The sequence below is a fragment of the Mesocricetus auratus genome, unplaced genomic scaffold, assembly GCF_017639785.1.
Source record: "Mesocricetus auratus isolate SY011 unplaced genomic scaffold, BCM_Maur_2.0 Super-Scaffold_4256, whole genome shotgun sequence".
NCBI lineage: Eukaryota > Metazoa > Chordata > Mammalia > Rodentia > Cricetidae > Mesocricetus > Mesocricetus auratus.
In genome coordinates, this window is record NW_024429182.1 from 79,082,155 (window position 1) to 79,101,423 (window position 19,269).

Sequence of the window (19,269 nt, forward strand, 5' to 3'; positions counted from 1 at the left end):
AGTTCAAGGCCAGCTTGGTCTACAGAGTGAGCTTCAGGACAGCCTCCAAAACAAAACAGAGAAACCCTGTCTCGAAAAACCAAAAAAAAAAAAAAAAAAGGCGGGGGAGGGGGATAAGGTTTATAAATAAAGTCAAATCCTCTTCTCAAGGATCCATAGTAGAGAAACCCACGTTTCCTGGTTCAAAATCCAGGCCTGAGGAGCACAATTACTCAATGGCAGTTCGCATTTGAGATGGGATGAGTCTGTTTCCTAGATGCCCTGTGTGCACTGTGGGGTGTTTGGAAGCATTCCTGGGTTCTACCCACGAAATAAATACAAATATGGTAACAGTCCCTCCCAGCTGAAAGTGTTTCCGAGGGGCTGGGGGTGGGGTGCAGTCATGGGTACTCAGAAGCACTGCCTCTGAGCTTACAGTGGAAAACTATGGGCTGGGGCTCTGGAGTCTGTCTCCATCTCAGGGCCCGGTCTAGCTGTTACTGTGTGATTGATGTTCCTAACATTACCTCTCATGGGGAGCATGGTAAGTAAGACAAGAGACGTGTCCCTCAAGCTTTTTATTTCAGGCACTCTTGTCTGGCTGCAAACACTTTCTGCAGTATGACACATTCCCACCCAGGGGAAAAGAAAAATGGGTTTGTTTTCCTTAGACATCAGACCCTGGTGGACATGGCTTTGGAAAATAGGGGCTTCTCTGGGACTTCAGCTTAAGGGTGCCATCTAGGGGCACCTCTTTGAATCCTCTAATTCCTCTCACCTCCAGCATCTGTTTTTTAAAGTCAGTAGGTTTTGCTTTTTCCGGAGTGACACTGACTTTCCTACAATACCGTGTATTTCTCATCTGGGGGTCTAGTATCTCTGTAGCACGGAGAACTTGACTCTCGATGAACATTCAAAGAATTGATAAACCCTTGTGAAGCCTCTCCTGGGCTTTCCCACCGTCTTCTACAGCAATGGACTAAATAATTTTATCTCTTTGTCCCCAAGTGTGATGGTATTAGGAGGTTCAGGCCTTTGGGAAGCCATTAGTCAAGAAGATGAAGCCCTTATGAATATAATGCCTTATAAAGGAGGGAGAGGGGAGAGCAGCATAAAAAGCTGGCAGTCTAGAATCCTCCCTGTGATCTCATCATGCTGACATCTGACTTCAGACTTCCACCCTTTAGAACTATAAGAAATGTGTTTCTTGTTTTTCCTATTTATTTTGTTTTGCTGTTGTTTGTTTTAATAAGCTGCTGAGACTGTGGCACTTTGTGATAGTAACCTCATTGAGCTAACACACTTGTTCTAGTTAAGCAATTCTTTTTCAGCCCTGAGCACTGGCTCTGAAGAATAAGAAATAGGAGGCAATTTTTCAGCAATGCATTGACCCTAACTATTACTAGCCAGAGTCATAATGTGACCTAAATACAGCTAGCCTCTTGCCCTAGACTATCAGATTTAGCAACTGAAACTATAGAACTCTAAGGAAAATTTCTTTTTGAGGCAAACAAACTATAACTTTTTGATATAAGCATGTCTCATATGTATTTGGGATACATTTATTTAAAAAGGTATGTAGCCTGAAAAAATGCTTCCCTGAAATTCTGAGCTACCTGGTCATTCTGAATTTTATATATGTCAGCTCTGGGGAGTTGTAGCTGAGGGCAATGAGGGTCTTAAGGCTGACATCATTTCTTAAGAATAAACAGACAAGTGCCTTAAGGGATTAGTTTTCTCTCTCCCTCTTCCTTCCCCTTCTTCCATTTTCTTTTCTCTCTCTCTCTTCCTCTCCCCATCTCTCTTTTTTCTCTTTGGAGACAGGTTCTCACCTTTAGCCTAGCTTGGCTCTCATCATTCCTCAGTGTACACATAGGTTTTTACCTAAAGCCATGAGCAGTTCCTATAACCACTCAAGTCCTGATTTTGCTGTTTACCTATTGGAGCAACTCTAGTCAGGTTGCTTAGTTACTTGGTTAGTTTAGTGTCTATATTCCCAAATATAAAAATTGGAAAAATGAGACTTTCTCTTGAATTGTTGAGAAGATAACCTTTATTTGTTGGGCATGAATACCAGCACATCTCATGTCAGTAAACATGAAGTCCTCTTGTTTTAATGCCTTTGACCATAACTAGTTTTTAAAAGCACATTAAATGTCAGATGGAGACTATCTTGCTACACAAAAGGCCATGGACTCATTAGTAGCACGCTCATCTCTTTCTACTCCTCACATGCATGGATGAGAGTCTCTCAGGTGTACAATTCACCGATACAAAGGACTAACTATACACTGTGTGTGTGTGTGTGTGTGTGTGTGTGTGTGTGTGTGTGTGTGTGCTGGGCATCAAATCCAGACCTTGAATGTGATAGTCAAGTGCTTTACTACATTTGAGCCACAACCCAGACCCTCTACATATTTTAAGATAAGAAACATAAGGGACAAGGACGATCAGGTTATTCTGAAGTGTAGAGAGTCAAATCTTGAGCATAAAGTGTGAAAAAAGAAACCAATGTGCTTGGTGCTTTTTAAAGGGCTGGAAAATGTTTGTTCCCTGGGCAGTTGTTCTGTGGAAAAAAAACAGTAAACATGTTTCACACTGTAGCCACTCTGATTAAGACAAGCTAAGGCTGGACAACTGTGTATCTGTTTCGGATTCCAAATGGGAGAATCATGAAGTTAAGGGGGAAACTGGATGAAGAAACACAGGCACTGAAGCATCCTGAAAGAGCTTGATAAGTCTAACTTGGTTCTAAGGGAATTTTGAAAGCAGCCATGTGATGAGCACTTTGAGTGTTGGGGCAGTGTTGAATCTTTGGTATTTATATGCAAGTATATGTGCTTATGTGCCTGTAACTATAATACTGGTGCTAGCCACAACATTCATAACCTGCCCTGGACAGAGAAAGTTCTCTAGATGCAAGACTACTGTGGGAAAGTAGGGAAAGGCTGGGGGCACAGACCATTTGGAAGAGTGTTTACCTAGCATGCACTGGAGCTGATGATCTTCAGTCCTGCGTAAACTAAGCTTGGGAATTCACACCTGTAAATACTAGCACTAAGGAGGTGGAAACAGATGACCAGAAGTTCAAGGTTAACTTTAGATCCTGTCTCAAAGTGTGTGTGTGTGTGTGTGTGTGTGTGTGTGTGTGTGTGTGTGTGGTGAAAGTTATAAGCAAATTAGGATAAATTTACAGTGTACAAACTGTTTTAGTTGTATTTTCTCATTAAACTCGGGTCAAACAACCCTTATGAGGTGGGTACTCACAATATTAAGAGAAAATGGTATAGGATTTGAAAATGAAAGTTGACACAAGCTTCACATTACTTAATGCAAAGTTAGATCAGCCCAACTCTAGACTTGAAGGACTCAACCACTAGCCTGTGTGCCTTTAGACCTCTCCAAGATCATGATCTCTTATTGCTACATTCCTGGGACATTGCTAAATACCTTCTCAATTTCCTTTCTGTCACTAATGCTTCAGGTCAAGCCCAGTCTTGTGTTTAAGCACAGAAGAGGCCCCTCCTCTTAGCAACAGACGCTAAAGCCTGGTTACCTTCCACAAGGCCTGGTTACAAACTCTACTACTGTTAAAACTGCTCCAGGAAGAGGGGAAAGAGTCTAGGCTCCCAGGGGTGTTATTTGGTATAGCAAGATCCCTCTTCTATGTATTAATATGTGATGGTGCTTCAATTTTGTCCTCTACGGAGACATCAGGCTGTTCTAGGAAGTCCCAAGAAGCCTACTGAAAAGAAACAAAGAACAAACGCTGCAAGGAGTGGAGACTGAAGGAGGACTTCTGGCAGAATACCCTGCTACCTCTTCATTCTGTCTTTCTTTCTCTTCCTTTCTGCCGGGGAACTCCCTGGGATACCAAAGTCTATGACCTCAGAGAAACAGCTCTGTGTCAGAGCTTCCAGAGTGTTTGAACATTCCACTGCTGGTGTCATCCCTGTTCTGCTCTAAGGGATCACAGATTTCAAAGCAGCTGGATGGGAGAAACTGATCCTCGGAGAAACTGAGAACTCCTTATTCCTTCTTTACTAGGTACAATTAGAACAGGCACCATGAGCTCCCTTGATTGCTCATCTCAGAAGGTAGGTGTGAAGTTTAAGGTGTGTTTTTCTGTACTTGTGTCTTCAACATGTGGGAAATTGAGAGTGTGAGGTAGGAGGGACATTTTGCCCAGAGAGATTGCCGTGTTAGATTCCTTTGACCTAGAAAGTATGTTAATCACTTTTTTCAATTTTACTCTGAAATTTTAGGGGTAGAGACCATTGTTCCTTTCTCTTCCCTTCCAACCATCAGACAACAAACTCCAGCAGGCAGGACCCTTCTTTGACTGCATATAAGAGGATTCTGGGGCATATTTTGACACAGTCTTGGAGCTGGGGAGATGATGGCTCAGTGGATAAGAGCACTGGACAAGCATGAGAACTTAAATTCATGCCCCAGAACCCATGTTTAAATAGGTGTGGACACATGTAGCTGTAACCCAGCACTGGGTGGGTGTGAGCGTCAAAGACAGGAATCACTGGGGCTTACTGGCCATCAGTTTAGTTCCAGGTTCAGTGATAAACCCTGTCTCAAGGGAATAAGATGAAAAGTGACAAAGCAGGACATTTGGCACCTGCTCTGGCTTCTGCCCATACATAGGCATGCACACCACATAAGTTAATAATTTTAAAAATATAATTTTAATTAAAAAACCAGCCTCAGAAAGGCATGGAGGTACCTTGTAATCTTACCACTTGGGAGACTAAGGCAAAAGGATTGTACATCACAAGGCAGTCTGGTCTATTAGTCTCAGAACAAGAACAACCTTATCAGAAACCAGTCTTGGCCAATCACCCTCAAAGACTCTGATCCAGATTTGGAGTGTCAGGGTGGAGAGCCAAGAGCTCTGTTTTTAACTCAGGGTGGAAAGGTTCTGGTATAGCAGATCCACACAAGCCATCATGTGCAGTCTGAAATCAACTGTCTAACTGGGTGTGCTGCTTTATGCCAGTAGTCTCTGCACTTGGGAAGCCAAGCAGCTGAGACCAGCCTGAGATGCATAGTAGACTCCACCTTAAAAACAAACTGCCCCAGTGTAATACTTCTGCCAATCCACAAGCAAGAATCTTGGATGAAAAAAGCCAAGATGCCAAGACTCGGAAGTACCCACAGGAACAGTTAAAGTAGGGACTTTGTAAAATTAGATCTGTTACATATCTAAGCACATGCTCTGGAATGAAGACTCCCCAAAATTTACCAAAGAAGATGCTTAGACATTCGTGTTGTTAGCATACCGTTTTGCATAGCTAGGATGCTGTTACAGCACTCCTCATGTCCTCCCATCAAGAGTTCTCCTTCAGAGAATTCCTAGCCAGAAACAGGCAAGAAAACTCTGTTGCGTTGCGGAATTGATTCCTGCCTACGTGTGCTGTCTTGTTCATCATGTCCCTGTGTTCCTGTCCCACAGGCTTCTCTGGATGTCTTAGTCTGAGCCCATAAACTAGCTTAAAGATGAATGTGTTTCTGTAAAGGTTCTCACGTTCTGCAAACTGCCTCATGTTTTCTTTTTTTCATAAACCCTAAAATGGCTTCTTTGTCTGCCTGTGGGATATGTGTCTCTTTTCTCTGTCCTGCACTTTCTGAGTCAGCTGTCTTCACATCTATTAGACTGACCCTGTCTCAGGATGGGAAGATGAAAGTGTATACAATTCAGTGTGCCTCACACCTCCGAGGATTTCTAGGTTCAGGCAACTGAGAAGACAAGTTAGACACAGTGTTTCCACTAATGGCGACCTTTCTCTTTCTTGTGACTTTGCTGGCTTCTATTTTGTTTTATTTTAAGACACATGTTTCCCATGTGAGGCTGAGAAGGCTGTTGGGAGCTCTAGGCATAAGCCGCCTTTCAATTAATGACGCTAATGAAAGAGGGTGTGGCTTTGTAGCTCCAGCAAAAGTCTTAAGAAATACTCTGGTCAAACACTTGACTCACATGCCATCCTCTAGCCAATCACCATTGGCTAGGAAGATGGAGTCATCTGATTGGCCTCATGCCCAGAGCAGGAGGCTAAGATCAGCCATACTGTGCCACATGGATTGAAATTAGGATAGGCCAGGTTTTTCTACCAGGACTGTGTTCTACCTCTGGTGGAAGGATTAACTTCCCAGGTACTGTTGGCAATGAAATCAGGTTTAGTCCACAGTGAGCAGAAACACAATTACTGAGACCCATTCCTGGTAATGCTAATGTCCTCCCTGACTCCACAAGGTCGGGGCTTTTGGGTTTAAATGCTCCTTCCTGTTCTTGTAAATTACTCAAGATGTTCTGCTTGGTGGTATTTGTTGCTTTTTGAATGAAGATTTTTATTTAAAACATTTTAAAATCTAAGCCAAAAAAGAAATTGCCACTGATCACAAATTCCTCTTGCTTGCAAAGACACAATGCAGACAGCACCAACCTATTCATCAATACATGTCATATAGCTGGGATCTTGAAGGAAATAATAAATGCATTCATATCTTTGAAAACACCCTTACCAGATTCTTCTTTGATTGGTATTGTGCCTGCTTTGGATGACCAGATTCATTTACAGTTTATTTGGGGTTATTCCTGTTTTGTTCCCTTCGTTGATGCAGATCTGGTATGAATTTCAGTCATAAAATAGGGAATTCTTGGAGATAACTGGTTAGCTCTCAGGTCCTTGGTTGAGGTTGAGAACAAATAGACCACCATTGATTTATACCAGCATATTAAAGCTGGGTACGATGCTTCATGACTTTGGAGGCTGAGATAGGAAGATTTTTAATTTGTGACCAGGCTAAGTTATGCATCCTTATCTAAAAAAATCAATAATTCAACAATAAAGAATAAGTCAGTATACCAAGTTATGTAGGATGAAAATAACAAGGTTATTAGTTCTCAAGAGCATCAGGCTTGAGGTGGGGACCAAGCGGCTCTACTCTGAATAAATATCCATTGGCCACCATTGGTAGCAGTCCTTGAGAAACACTGAATTAGACTGTGAGATCAGGGAACCCATTCAATGTTTTCAAAGATCTCAAGTTTAAAGTACATCTACAATCATGGTTTGACCTGTTCTCATTTAATCTTTGGCCCCATGACCTTCCTGGAGTAATTTGCCATGTAAGGGGTTCTTGCCATTCCTGACATTTCTGGAGTGAAAGGTGATACACATTTAAAAGCTACTACCCTAGAAGATAAGTCGGCTTCTTGTGGAGATGTGTTAGATACTCTTCTGGTTCTTGGTTTGATCAATTAGAATGAAGCTACCACTTCCCCCAAAAATGTTCTTTAAGTTTATGCATGCCTGACATACAATCTTTTGGAGTTTGGGTAGACAGTGTTGCATATTTAATGATACAGGATCTCCAGGGGAGTTAATGAAGATTAGGGGTTATCAGTGAGTGGTTAGTTAGACTTGGTGATTCGTGGCTAATAGGGAATCCTATGCTACTCTTCCACCCCAGCCTGTACCAGCAGTCTTGCATGCCATAATTTGCAGACCCACAGAAATAAAATCTCTATCACAAAGTTCAAAGTTGCATTCTAGAGCTAAAGTCAGAACCAACATTGGCCTTTTGAAAATCCTTCAAATGATTTTGAAAAAAACAACAGAACCTTCCATCAATACAGCATGTCTCTATCAGAGCCTCAGATAAAATGTTTGTCTTTCACTAAGGGACTGAGTCTTCTTTTTTTTATTTTTGGTTTTTTTTGAGACCGTCTATCCTGGCACTCACTCTGTAGACCAGGCTTAGCCTAGAACTCACAGAGATCCACCTGCCTCTGCCTCCCAAGTGCTGAGATTAAAGGTGTGCACCACCAACACCTGGCCGGGACTGAGTCTTCAGCTCTGTTCAGGAGAGGCACATGGGAACTGAGAGTAACTGTGGAAAATAAAAGTTCATCCCCCATCTGATGCTCACACCTAAATGTATACTCCCTGATGAAAGGGTGACTTTCGTGCCGGGCGTTGGCGGTGTACGCCTTTAATCCCAGCACTCGGGAGGCAGAGGCAGGTGGATCTCTGTGAGTTCGAGGCCAGCCTGGTCTACAGATCGAGTTCCAGGACAGCCTCCAAAACAATACAGAGAAACCCTGTCTCGAAAAACCAAAAAAAAAAAAAAAAAAGGTGACTTTCACACACATGGTTTTTTTTTTTTTGGTTTTTTTTTTTTTTTTTTTTTTGGTTTTTACGAGACAGGGTTTCTCTGTATTGTTTTGGAGGCTATCGGTCCAGCCCAGCCTCGAACTCACAGAGATCCGCCTGCCTCTGCCTCCCGAGTGCTGGGATTAAAGGCGTGTGCCACCACCGCCCGGCCCACACCCATGTTTTTAATCACAGAGAGTTGCTTATATTCTTGTTAAACATACATGAGATGCCAAGCCTGACTTTGTGTTTGTTTTTAAGCAAAGTTTTTGTATATGTGAAATGCAGGAATCAACTTTAAAAACTATCCACTTTGGGGGCCATCAAGATTGCTCAGCAGGTAAAGGAGCTTGTCCTGCAAGCGTGGTGGTATGGGTTCAATCCCTAGAATTCACATAAAAATGGAAGGAGAGAATCAATTTTACAAAATTGTCCACTGATCTCCAACACACAGCATGACCCCTGGTGTATACACACACACACACACACACACATACACACACACACAGTCAATAATACTAATACTGCTAATAATAATAATAATAATGAATAAAAATTAAAGGAAGTTCACTTTTAATGCTACCCAGAGTTGGGTAGAAGCACACTCAAATCTTGACTTTTCCTGAAGGGCTGGAAAATAAACATATTGTCTGTTAAGGAAAAGCCAAAGAGGAGGTGCTGCAGACCAGACAGACTGATGATTTCAAAATGGAAACATTCGTGTATAATGGATGGAGAGGCCAGAGCAGCACTGTGTGCATAAGACTCTAGACAACCTCTACAGTTGTCACCCTCTCCAGAGGCCCAGAAATCTCTCCCAATTCCTGAAGAGAGGCTTTGTTTCCATTTCCCACAGCTTGACAAAAATGACTCCATCCATCACATGAGCCATTCCCAGCGGAGGCCCGAGCTGCCCCCCTTGCCTGTGTCTGCAAATGAGGAACCATCTGAACTCTATGAGGTTAGTACCTATGGCTGCAGAGAAGACCTGCAGAACATACGTCTCTTATGCAAGTACTCATCTGAGTTCTAGTGAATGCAAACAGCTTTTGTCATCAGAAAATACTACAGTTAGTTGTATGAGAACAGAGGTTTGTGTTAGAAGAAGGTGTGTTTGCATCTGACCTTGCCATTTTCCCACCGTGTTATAGAACTTCACTTCAGCATCCTCACTTGTAAAATGAGAGAAGTTACATGAATCTCACCACCAAGACCATAAAGAATAAAAGCTTATTGTCCCCTAACTCTTGGGTGTTGAATGCCAGCTCTTTTCCTTGGCTTCATAAATCTTCCACTAGGCAGAGAAGTGTCCACGCCCAAAGTATTTCCCTAGGTGTGTGGAAGATAGACACCTTACAAGCATGTAAAACTCCATCTTAGTGGGAGCAGAGCCCAGGCTCACAGAGATGTCTCTGACTGTGTCTGTTTTACATTATTCTTCTTGCAGACTGTCATGTCTCACAGCTTTTATCCCCCCTTGATGCAACGTACATCCTGGACCCTGGCTGTGCCCTTTAAAGAACAGGATTGCCACCGCGGACCCAGTGACTCCATTGGTAACAACTATTCCTTGAAGGCTCGGGACATGAAGCTGAAAGACCTGCTGAAGGTCTATCAACCCGTCACCATCAATATCCCTAGGGACAAGACCAGTCAGGGGCTATCATCAGGTACTTGTGACAATATGCCATATTTTGTGCAGAATGGGGCTTTGAAGTGAAGCTTCTACTCCTGGGTTTTCATCTTGACTCTGCCCTTCTTTGAACCTAATGGTTTCATAGAGCCTCACTCTATCCACCTACGAAGTGGAAATTACTGTAATGGCTAAAGTTTATGCATCATTTGAAAACACCAGTACTGTTTAATGCACTTAAACTACTGAGGTCTACATCACAGATTACCCCAAAATGCCATCACTTAAATCAAATCCTATTCATCTTCTCTCTGTTTCTACAGGTGAGATCTCTATTTGGTTTAGTTGGGTAGTTCAAGCTCAAGATCTCTCACAATCATACAATCAAGGTGCAGTCAAGACCATGGTCATTTAAATACACAGGAAAAGATCCTCCTGCAGGCTTGTGCACAATCTTGAGTTCTTTTGACTGCTGGCCATGAATATCAGTGCCTTGACACATGGCTTCTCCATAGGGTACCTTAAACCATAGCTTCCAAATTCCACTGGAGTAAGTAAAAGAGAGTGCAAGACAGAGCCAGTACCTCAGAAACCACAGAAGATTTTTAAAAATTAACCTTAGATGAATCACCAGGCCCAGCTTCACATCAAACTCCTATCAGGGAGTGGGGATCATGTGAGGGGGTCCATTTTAGAGGCTGTTTACCACAGTGTCTTACAGACATTAACTATTTTTCATGCCACCAATATATACATAATTGCCTATAGAACCCTTTTGTGACTTTTTCTTAGACACACTTTGGGACCACTCTGTTCTCTATCTCAAACCCCTTCTTATTTTCTACTTTCCCCTCTATGATATAAGTTAATTCCTCAGCTGTTATTTTCCAACTCACCAATTTTTTCTTCAAGTCTGCTCAATATTGAATACATCATGTCTAAAGAAGTGCTGGGTTTGTTGTTGGTTGGTTGGTTGGTTTGTTGGTCTGTGTTTATATTCTAGTTTTATTTTTGTTACTGTGATAAAACATCCTAAACAAAGGAAACAAAAGAATTCAGGAGAAAAAAGGTTTATAATTCCAGATTACAGTCCATTATGATGGATGAAGTCAAGGTAGTACCCAAGAGCATCACATTCACTGTAAGAACAAAGAGAATAAAACATGGATCCTTGCCTGCTACATACTCAGCTAGCTTTCTCTACTCTTTTACAGGTCTGGACCAGCCTTTGAAATGGTGCTATCCATTTTCAGGGCTGGTCTTTCCAATCCTGTTAACAATCAAGACAACCCCCACAGACAAATCCACAGGCTAGCCTAATCTAGATAACTCCCCATTAAGACTATCCTCAAGGTGATTCTAGGCACCTTGACAGTTAAAAGTAACCAGCAGAGGTTGCAGCATCTTTCCATTTTCAGAATTTCTTACTCTGTTTTTATGGTGCTAGTCCTAAGAATACCATTTGAAGGATTCCTTGAAGTAGCCCTCGTCAGTGTTGCTTGTTGGTTAAATACACATGCATGTCTCTAGGATGTTATCTTTGCATATTACTGTCTCAAGGACACAACAATAACCAGTGTACCAGATCTCACCTAGAAACTTAGGTTTGATGTCCTAATTGCTAATATCATGATACTTGCTTAAGCCTGATTGAATTTCTGTAACAAAGTACATAGTGTGGGTAGTTTATAAACAATAGAAATATTTTAATCACATTCTGGTAATTGGAAAGTTTAAGGCCAAAAAAGCAGCAAATTCAGTATGTGAAGAGGGTTTATCTTGGTTTAGAAATGCTGTATTTTTTTCCTTTCTATTAATTTTTTTTCTTACAATATATTTTGAACATTCTCCTCCTTCATCCTCCCAGATCCTGCTTACCTCCCTACCCATCAAACTCTTCATATTTTCTATCTCTCAAAAGAATCAAAACAAGCTGGGTGGTGTTGGTGCATGCCTTTAATCTCAGCAGAGGCTAGAGGATCTCTGTGAGTTCAAGGCCAGTTTGCTCTACAGAGTGCCAGGACAGGCTCTAAGGCTACACAGAGAAACCCTGTCTGGAAAACAAAACAAAACAAAACAAACAAACAAAAGTATCGGCATTGGTGATGCATGCCTTTAATCCCAGCACTCAGGAGGCAGAGGCAGGCAGATCTCTGTGAGTTTGAGGTCAGCCTGGTCTACAGAGCGAGTTCCAGGACAGCCTCCAAAACAATCCTGTCTCAAAAAAACAAACAAAAAAGAATCAAAACACAAAATAACAAGACAAAACATACCCAACACCCTGCCATGTCCATTCCCCTTAACTTTCTCCCAGATTATCCCCACGGGCCACATCCTAACAGACAGAATGGCCCAAGACTTCCCATCCCTGACGTTTTTCTTTCTTCTCTCTCACAGTATCTAAATCCTCATCAGAGCCCACCAAGAAGAAAATGAAGTTCTCCTTCAAAGTCAAGGAGGATGCCACTGGGTAAGGTGTCACTATGGGTGTCATGGAATAGAGAAGATTGAACCCAACCAAGTCATTCTGAAAAGCTGGGAGTTGGTGGCACACTCCTTTAATCCCAGCACTCAGGAGGCAGAGGCAGGCACATCTCTGTGAGTTCAAGGCCAGCCTGGTCTACATAGTGAGTTTTAGGACAGCCAGTTACATGGAGAAACCCTGTCTCCAAAAATTAAAAAAAAAAAGTCATATTCTCCTTCTTGGCTTCAACACATTGTCAGACACCCAGTAGTTCATTTTCCCCCAGCAATCTTTCAAGGCTCTGTATGAAACTAAGTTAATGAACTGAGGAAAGCCAGTGTTCACAGCATGTGAAGTGTTACATATGTGGGTGATTATCTGGGTAATCTAAGGTACATGAATTCTATGTTACTAGATATCACAATGGAGAAGGAATTCCCTTGCAATCCTCAGATTAGGAAAAGTAGATCTGACAAAATACAGTGCCTCTGTGGGGCCCCTATGAGTGGAACTGTACCCACCTTCCAGGATGCCATTGGCCTGCAAATACTCGTCCTCCTTGCCCATGAAGTATGACATGGACTCCTGGTTGGCCCACCCAGGAAGCAGACCAATGAGTCCAGAACAACAGATGGATGTGATGTTGCAAGAGGAGATGGAAATAGAAAGTAAAGAGAAAAAACCATCTGAGTTAGACCTGGAGGTACTGTCTTATTATGGCCCCCAGCTTGGATAGATTACCTTGGCATCTGAGTGATTTAAAGCTGTGAGTGACACAGTCACCCAGGATGTTAAAAGGACACTGAAGCCCAGACTCCCCACAGACCACTGACTGAGGATTCCTATGTGTGTAGGCTTGTTTGCTCTGTTTGAGGGGGAGGGGCGTGTGGAGGTGCAGAGCTTAGACACTGGTGAGTCCCTAGCACACAGTTTGACACATGGCAGCCCATGGGAGGGGGGAGTGTGAAGGTGGGGGGATAGGAGGGAGTGGCCAAAATTTGCAAAACAAGAAAGGACACTCAAATCTGAATTTCAGATAAACAATGAAGATGACTTTTGTGTGTGAGTAAACAATCGTGGTCTATAGCATTTTCTGGCAACCCTATCAATCATAATCGGAATGCAGCCTGTGCGTTCTGAAAATGGGGGAAATGCCTAGTGAGTAAGATCTCTAACTCCCCTTAGGAAAACTAAAACTCAGAACTGAGCAGTTGTCTTCTCCTTCAGTGTGCAGAACCTACCAGTGACTGTCACATGCAATGTGTGTGAAGTGATTGACCTCGAAAGCATGGTGGCAAGGGACAAAAGCATGGACCACTGGTGTGAACTGGGGTCCTCTGCTGCTTGGCGGCTGCTTGGCTGGTGGGTGGAACACGTGGGCACAGCCACTCGGTCGTGACCTTTTTCTTTCTTTGTTTATGGAAGAGATATTATTACTACTTGACCAACGGCATCCGAAAAGACATGATTGCCCCCGAGGACGAGGAGGTGATGGTGCGAATTTACAAGCTGATTCCAAAGGTGCTGCTGGCAACCCCAGCCCTGGAACCCCTGCAGGTCGCTCTTAGGTCTGAGAAGGAAAGCGACTATTACTGTAGCCTCATGAAAAGCATCGGTAAGGCCGGGCTGAAGTGGGCATCGGTAAGGCCGGGCTGAAGTGGGCATGGAGCTCCTATGCAGGGCACTCCCTTTCCTCTGTGTGTCAGTCGCTTCGTTGTTGCTGTGATGAGACAGCCAGGAAAATCAGCTCAGGAGAAGAATGGTTCATTTTGTGTCGTGGTTTCCCAGGTCTGGGAACTCGAGCAGCTGCCTCCATTGCTTTTGGGTTGTGATGGAGCAGAATATCACAGCAGGGACATGTGTTCCCATCTGTGTGCTGTTCACCTCCTCCAGCCCAGGAGGCAGAGAGAGAGAGTGAGAGAGAGAGAGAGAGAGAGAGAGAGAGAGAGAGAGAGAGAGAGAGAGAGAGACAGAGAGACAGAGAGACAGAGAGACAGAGAGACAGAGAGACAGAGAGAGAGGAGAGAGAGAGACAGAGAGAGACAGAGAGAGACAGAGAGAGAGAGAGGGGAGAGAGAGAGAGAGAGAGAGAGACAGAGAGAGACAGAGAGACAGAGAGAGAGAGAGTGAGAGAGAGAGAGAGAGAGTGAGAGAGAGAGAGACAGAGAGACAGAGAGACAGAGAGAGAGGAGAGAGAGAGACAGAGAGAGACAGAGAGAGACAGAGAGAGAGAGAGAGAGAGAGAGAGAGAGAGAGAGAGAGAGAGAGAGAGAGAGAGAGAGAGAGAGAGGAGAGAGCATGTGTGTGCTAGCAGGCTTCTTCCTTTGGTCTTCGTTCTATCCAGGCTTCCATCCCATTGGACGGCCTCCATCTGCATCCTCAGTTACTGGCTTGCATGCCAGTCACTTCTAGGAACGCCCCCAGAGACATACCCAGGAGAGTGCCATACTAATCTCTCAGGCATCGTTCAATCCAATCAAACTGACAATCAAGATGGTCACAGGGCCATTTATCAGTCACCACCCTGACTTCACTGAACTCCCCCTCCCCCAAATACCATGTAGCTTTTAATTCAAATGTTTTCCCATCCTCTCTATCATTACTACTGCTCCCCTTTCAACTAACCATCTTTGCACAGGCACGCTGGTGCAGATCTTGTTAAAAAGCAGATTCTGGTTTAGCAGATGTGCATCTTGGGTAAAGCCCAAGGTTCAGCATGAATGACAAGCTTCAGGTGACTCTGAGGTGACAGACATACACTCCACTGTGGACATCCACACTTCAAAATGTAGCTCAAATCCTGCCCCTTCTCCTACGAGGTTTTTCTCTGTTTCCCTCAGTTGTCCCTTCATCCTCTGCAGTCCTAGCACCTCAGCTTTCAGCTTCTCCTGGCTTACAATCACGTTGTGCCTTTGTTTCTCTGCTGTTGTTCTCCCGTATCTGTGGCTTTGGACTCCTTTTTGTTTTTTAGACTATGAGCTTTTGGACAGTGGTGGGTGTACCACTGCTCCTTTGTCCCCTTCTGTCCTAAACCCAGTGTCTTGTACATATAGTAGATCACACTGGGAAGCATTTAATGGTAGGTGATATGAGAGAGAAAGGAGAAGGGTGATCCTGTTATTTTTTCTGCCTGTTATCACACCTTTGCCAAAATGTCTAGCTACTTCTGTTTTCCTAGCTTTTTAATGAGGTCAGTGTAATATCTTTGTTGTCACACAGAACTCCTCATCTCTTATACTTTTGGTTGTGAGCCTAGCCTTTAACAGCTGAGCCATCTCTCCAGCCCCAGAACCCACTTCAAAAAATAACCATGTAAGGTCTTTTGCTTTTAGTTCCATCTTGCTTTCCAGCCATATACTTCCAGTGTCACCATTTGCACCAGAGCATAGCTCACAGCTCCTTGAGCAGACTTTCTGACACTTTACCCCCATACACAACATTCATGTGTCCCCAGTGTTCTTCTAATAAGCTCATATTCTTCATTCTTCTTGGTGTACCATAGTTGTGACCCTACAAAGACTTTATCAATCTTTCCTTCCTAAGAAAGCACATTTGCTGTCTAAATCTCTGTAATTGTCCGGTGTTGCTCACTGTATTGATTTATGTTTGTATAATTACTTGGTGAGAGAGGTCAATTAATCACAAATGAAGAACCAACAAATGTGATGCTTTGTTTGTGATCCAACAAATAGAGCTTGCCTGAGTGCAAAGTTAGCCACACTAGTCAGTGGCCAGGCAGTGATGGCACACACCGTTAATCCCAACAGCCACTCTAGTTAGCCATAGAAACTGGGCAGTGGTGGTGCGTGCTTCTAATCCCAGCACTAGAGAGGAATATAAGGCAGGTTGGGACAGGAGTGCTGTGTGTTCAGTCTGCAGTCATGCTGAGGACAGGATCGACCCTTTTGGTCTGAGCCTTGGTAGAGGTGAGAATTCCCTAATAGATGGCTGTGTTGCTTTTCTGATCTTTCAGCATTTCTCCCTAATATCTGTCTCTGGGTTTTTATTATTTGTAGTACAAGCAAATGCTGATGCACTGTCCCAGGAAAAGTAGGACTTACCCTCAGAATCCAAGCACTCTGTACTGCTAAGTCACACTCTTTCCTTCTAGTGAAGTATCTTTGGAAAGAAAACAACTTATACCAACAAAGCACTTCCCCAATTAAGTCACACCCAGTGGATTATCTCTGACCTGGCCAATGAGGACGTATTTCCAGGTGTAAATGGACAGAAACTCATTTCCATTCTAAGTATACAGGAGCTAGGATGTTTAAAGACCCTGCCTAATCAGGTGACCTTTCTCTCTCCATTCTAGTTGATTACATCCTCATGGACCCAATGGAGAAGAAAAGGCTGTTCATCGAGAGTATCCCTCGCTTGTTTCCTCACAGAGTGATCCGGGCCCCTGTGCCCTGGCACAATGTCTACCAGAGCGCCAAGAAGTGGAATGAGGAGCATTTGCACACAGTGAACCCCATGATGTACAACCTCAAGGAACTTTGGTTTGCAGAGTAAGACATAGCCCCTGGCCTTGGGTTCCTTTCTTTACTGTTCAGCACATAAATGAACCTCTTCAGCATGGCTCAGTGACAGTAGCTCTTGTTCTGCAGCGGAGTGGATCCATCAAAGATCCTAGACAAAAAGTGTGTGGGTTGTGAATGTGAACCTACCTACCTCCTTTACATTCCCCAAATACATTTACCCTGTCTGTAAACCCTGGAGCATGATGGGTAAGAGTATACACATTGAACCATTAAGTTCCTGCTCTGCTTTGTAAGTAGATGGGTGTGCTGCCTCCCATCTCTGGACCTTGCTTTCTCGGTGTCAAAGTTTGAAATAATAGGAGTTCCTACTTCAGAGGGATGTTAAGAGGAATTAGTAACTCAGCACAAAGTACGTAGGACCTGATAAAACTTAAGAACCCAGAAGGAATTAATTCACAATTATCTGCATTGTAGCAACCAACATTACAATTCTATGCTTACTTCTCTGTCCCTACTTTTGAGATGTATGAAGACTTGGGGTTTTTTGATGGAATTAATTTGGCAATCCATGGTCTCTCAGTTGTATTTAACAATAATTATAGTCATTCCTAGATTTATAGGAATCTAGATGAAATGGAAGAAGACCCTTTTTCCTTTCAAATTTCAAAACTTCAGATATGCAGTTGACTCTTGTTATATATAGAGATTGTTTCTAGGAGCCTAGATACTATGGTCTGTGAACTCTCAAGCCCCTTATATTAAATACTCTAGCATTTCATACAGTCTCACATATATCCGTATACTAAAACCATTTCTAGACCAACCATACTGTCTAGTACAATGTAAGTGCTATGCGAGTAGTTGTCATAGGGATTGCTTATGAAATTACTTCAAGAATTAAATCCTTACCTGCTTAGTACAAAAGCAGCTTTTCTTTTGGAATATTTCCCACAAACTGTTGGTTGAATGCAACAGGCAGAAAATGAGAGATGAAAGACAAACTGTAAAACCCACTGTATTAGTTACTTTCTGTTGCTTTGGTAGATGCCATGACTAAAAACAACTCAAGGAAGAAAGGATTTATTTTGACTTGTGGTTCCAGAAAGATAAGTTCATTGTGGCAGTGAAGACATGGCAGCTGTCAAAGAAAGCCTGGCAGCAGATTCAGGCAGCTGCCTGATCACATTTCATCTACATACAAGGGAACAGAGGGATGAGTAAGTGGAGGAAAGCTAGAAACTCTCAAAGTCTGTCCATAGTGACTGTCTTAGTCAGGGTTTCTACGGCTACAGTGAAACACCATGACCAAAAAGCAAGTTGGGAAGGAAAAGGTTTATTTGGCTTATTATTATTATTACTATTATTATTATTATTACAATAGTAATACTTATTACTTATTACTATTACTGTCCATCACTGAAGGAAGTCAGAACAGGAACTCAAACAGAGCAGTAACTTGGAGGCAGAAGCTGATGCAGAGGCCATGGATGGGTACTGCTTACTGCCTTGCTCCTCATGACTTACTCAACCTGCTTTCTTATAGAACCCAAGACCACCAGCCCAGGGATGGCACAACCCACATTGGACTGGGTCCTCCACCCATCAACCACTAATTAAGAATGCTCCACAACTAGATATGATGGAGTCATTTTCTTAATTGAGGCCCCCTACTCTCAAATAATTTTAGCTTGTGTCAACTTGACATAAAACTATCCATTGATGCCGGGCGGTGGTGGCGCATGCCTTTAATCCCAGCACTCGGGAGGCAGAGGCAGGCTGATCTTTGTGAGTTCGAGGCCAGGCTGGACCAACAGCCTCCAAAACAATACAGAGAAACCCTGTCTCGTAAAACCCAAAATAAATAAATAAATAAATAAATAAATAAATAAATAAAACTACCCATTGATGAACTTTCTATAGCAATTCTCCATCTCTTATGTGTAGCACATCATTCCCAACAGTGGTACCAAATGGAGACCAAGTGTTCAAATACATGAGCCTATAGTGATACTTCTCATTTAAACCACCCCACTTACTCCTTTAAAATGCATGTACAGTCATTTTTAGGTTCTTTACAAGTTTGTGTCACTTGCACCACTCTAATTCAAGGATACGCTTGTCATTCACATTTGATCTACAGCTTCAGCCCCTGGCACCACTCCTTTGCCTCAGTAGATCTGCAGATTCTGGTTGCATAATTTACACTGAATCATATACTATGTGGTCCTTTGTGTTTGAATTACATACAGTGTTCTCAACATCTATTCACAGAAGCAAATATCAGTTACAACATTTCTTTTTGTAACTGAATAATATTCCATAGTTTGGCTATACCATATTTTGTTTAAACATTCTATTAGTTATTTTGGGGGAGAGGATAGTGTGTGATTTTTTTTAAATGGGATACTCAAGAAAGGGTATGAATCAAAAAGGAAAGGCCACTGAAAGGTCAGGCTAGTGACTCCCTTCAGCTCATTAGAAAAGTCAGGGGCACAAAGTCAGCAAGAAGAAAGATTTGGTAAGGAAACTACATCATGGTTTTCC

General features: G+C 42.8%; 1 protein-coding gene across 1 annotated transcript in view; it reads left to right on the forward strand.

Annotated features, from left to right (window-relative positions):
• The first annotated feature begins 3,606 nt into the window (after positions 1 to 3,606).
• The window catches only part of Dnah3 (dynein axonemal heavy chain 3), a 162,522-nt gene continuing 146,859 nt past the window's right edge, over positions 3,607 to 19,269 (forward strand). Inside the window, exons 1-7 of the mRNA XM_040755449.1 lie at positions 3,607 to 4,076; positions 9,001 to 9,105; positions 9,592 to 9,814; positions 12,175 to 12,247; positions 12,770 to 12,944; positions 13,667 to 13,856; positions 16,557 to 16,752. Coding sequence (XP_040611383.1) covers positions 4,047 to 4,076; positions 9,001 to 9,105; positions 9,592 to 9,814; positions 12,175 to 12,247; positions 12,770 to 12,944; positions 13,667 to 13,856; positions 16,557 to 16,752 — 992 coding nt within the window. The 5' untranslated portion in view covers positions 3,607 to 4,046. The remainder of the gene's footprint in view (positions 4,077 to 9,000; positions 9,106 to 9,591; positions 9,815 to 12,174; positions 12,248 to 12,769; positions 12,945 to 13,666; positions 13,857 to 16,556; positions 16,753 to 19,269) is intronic.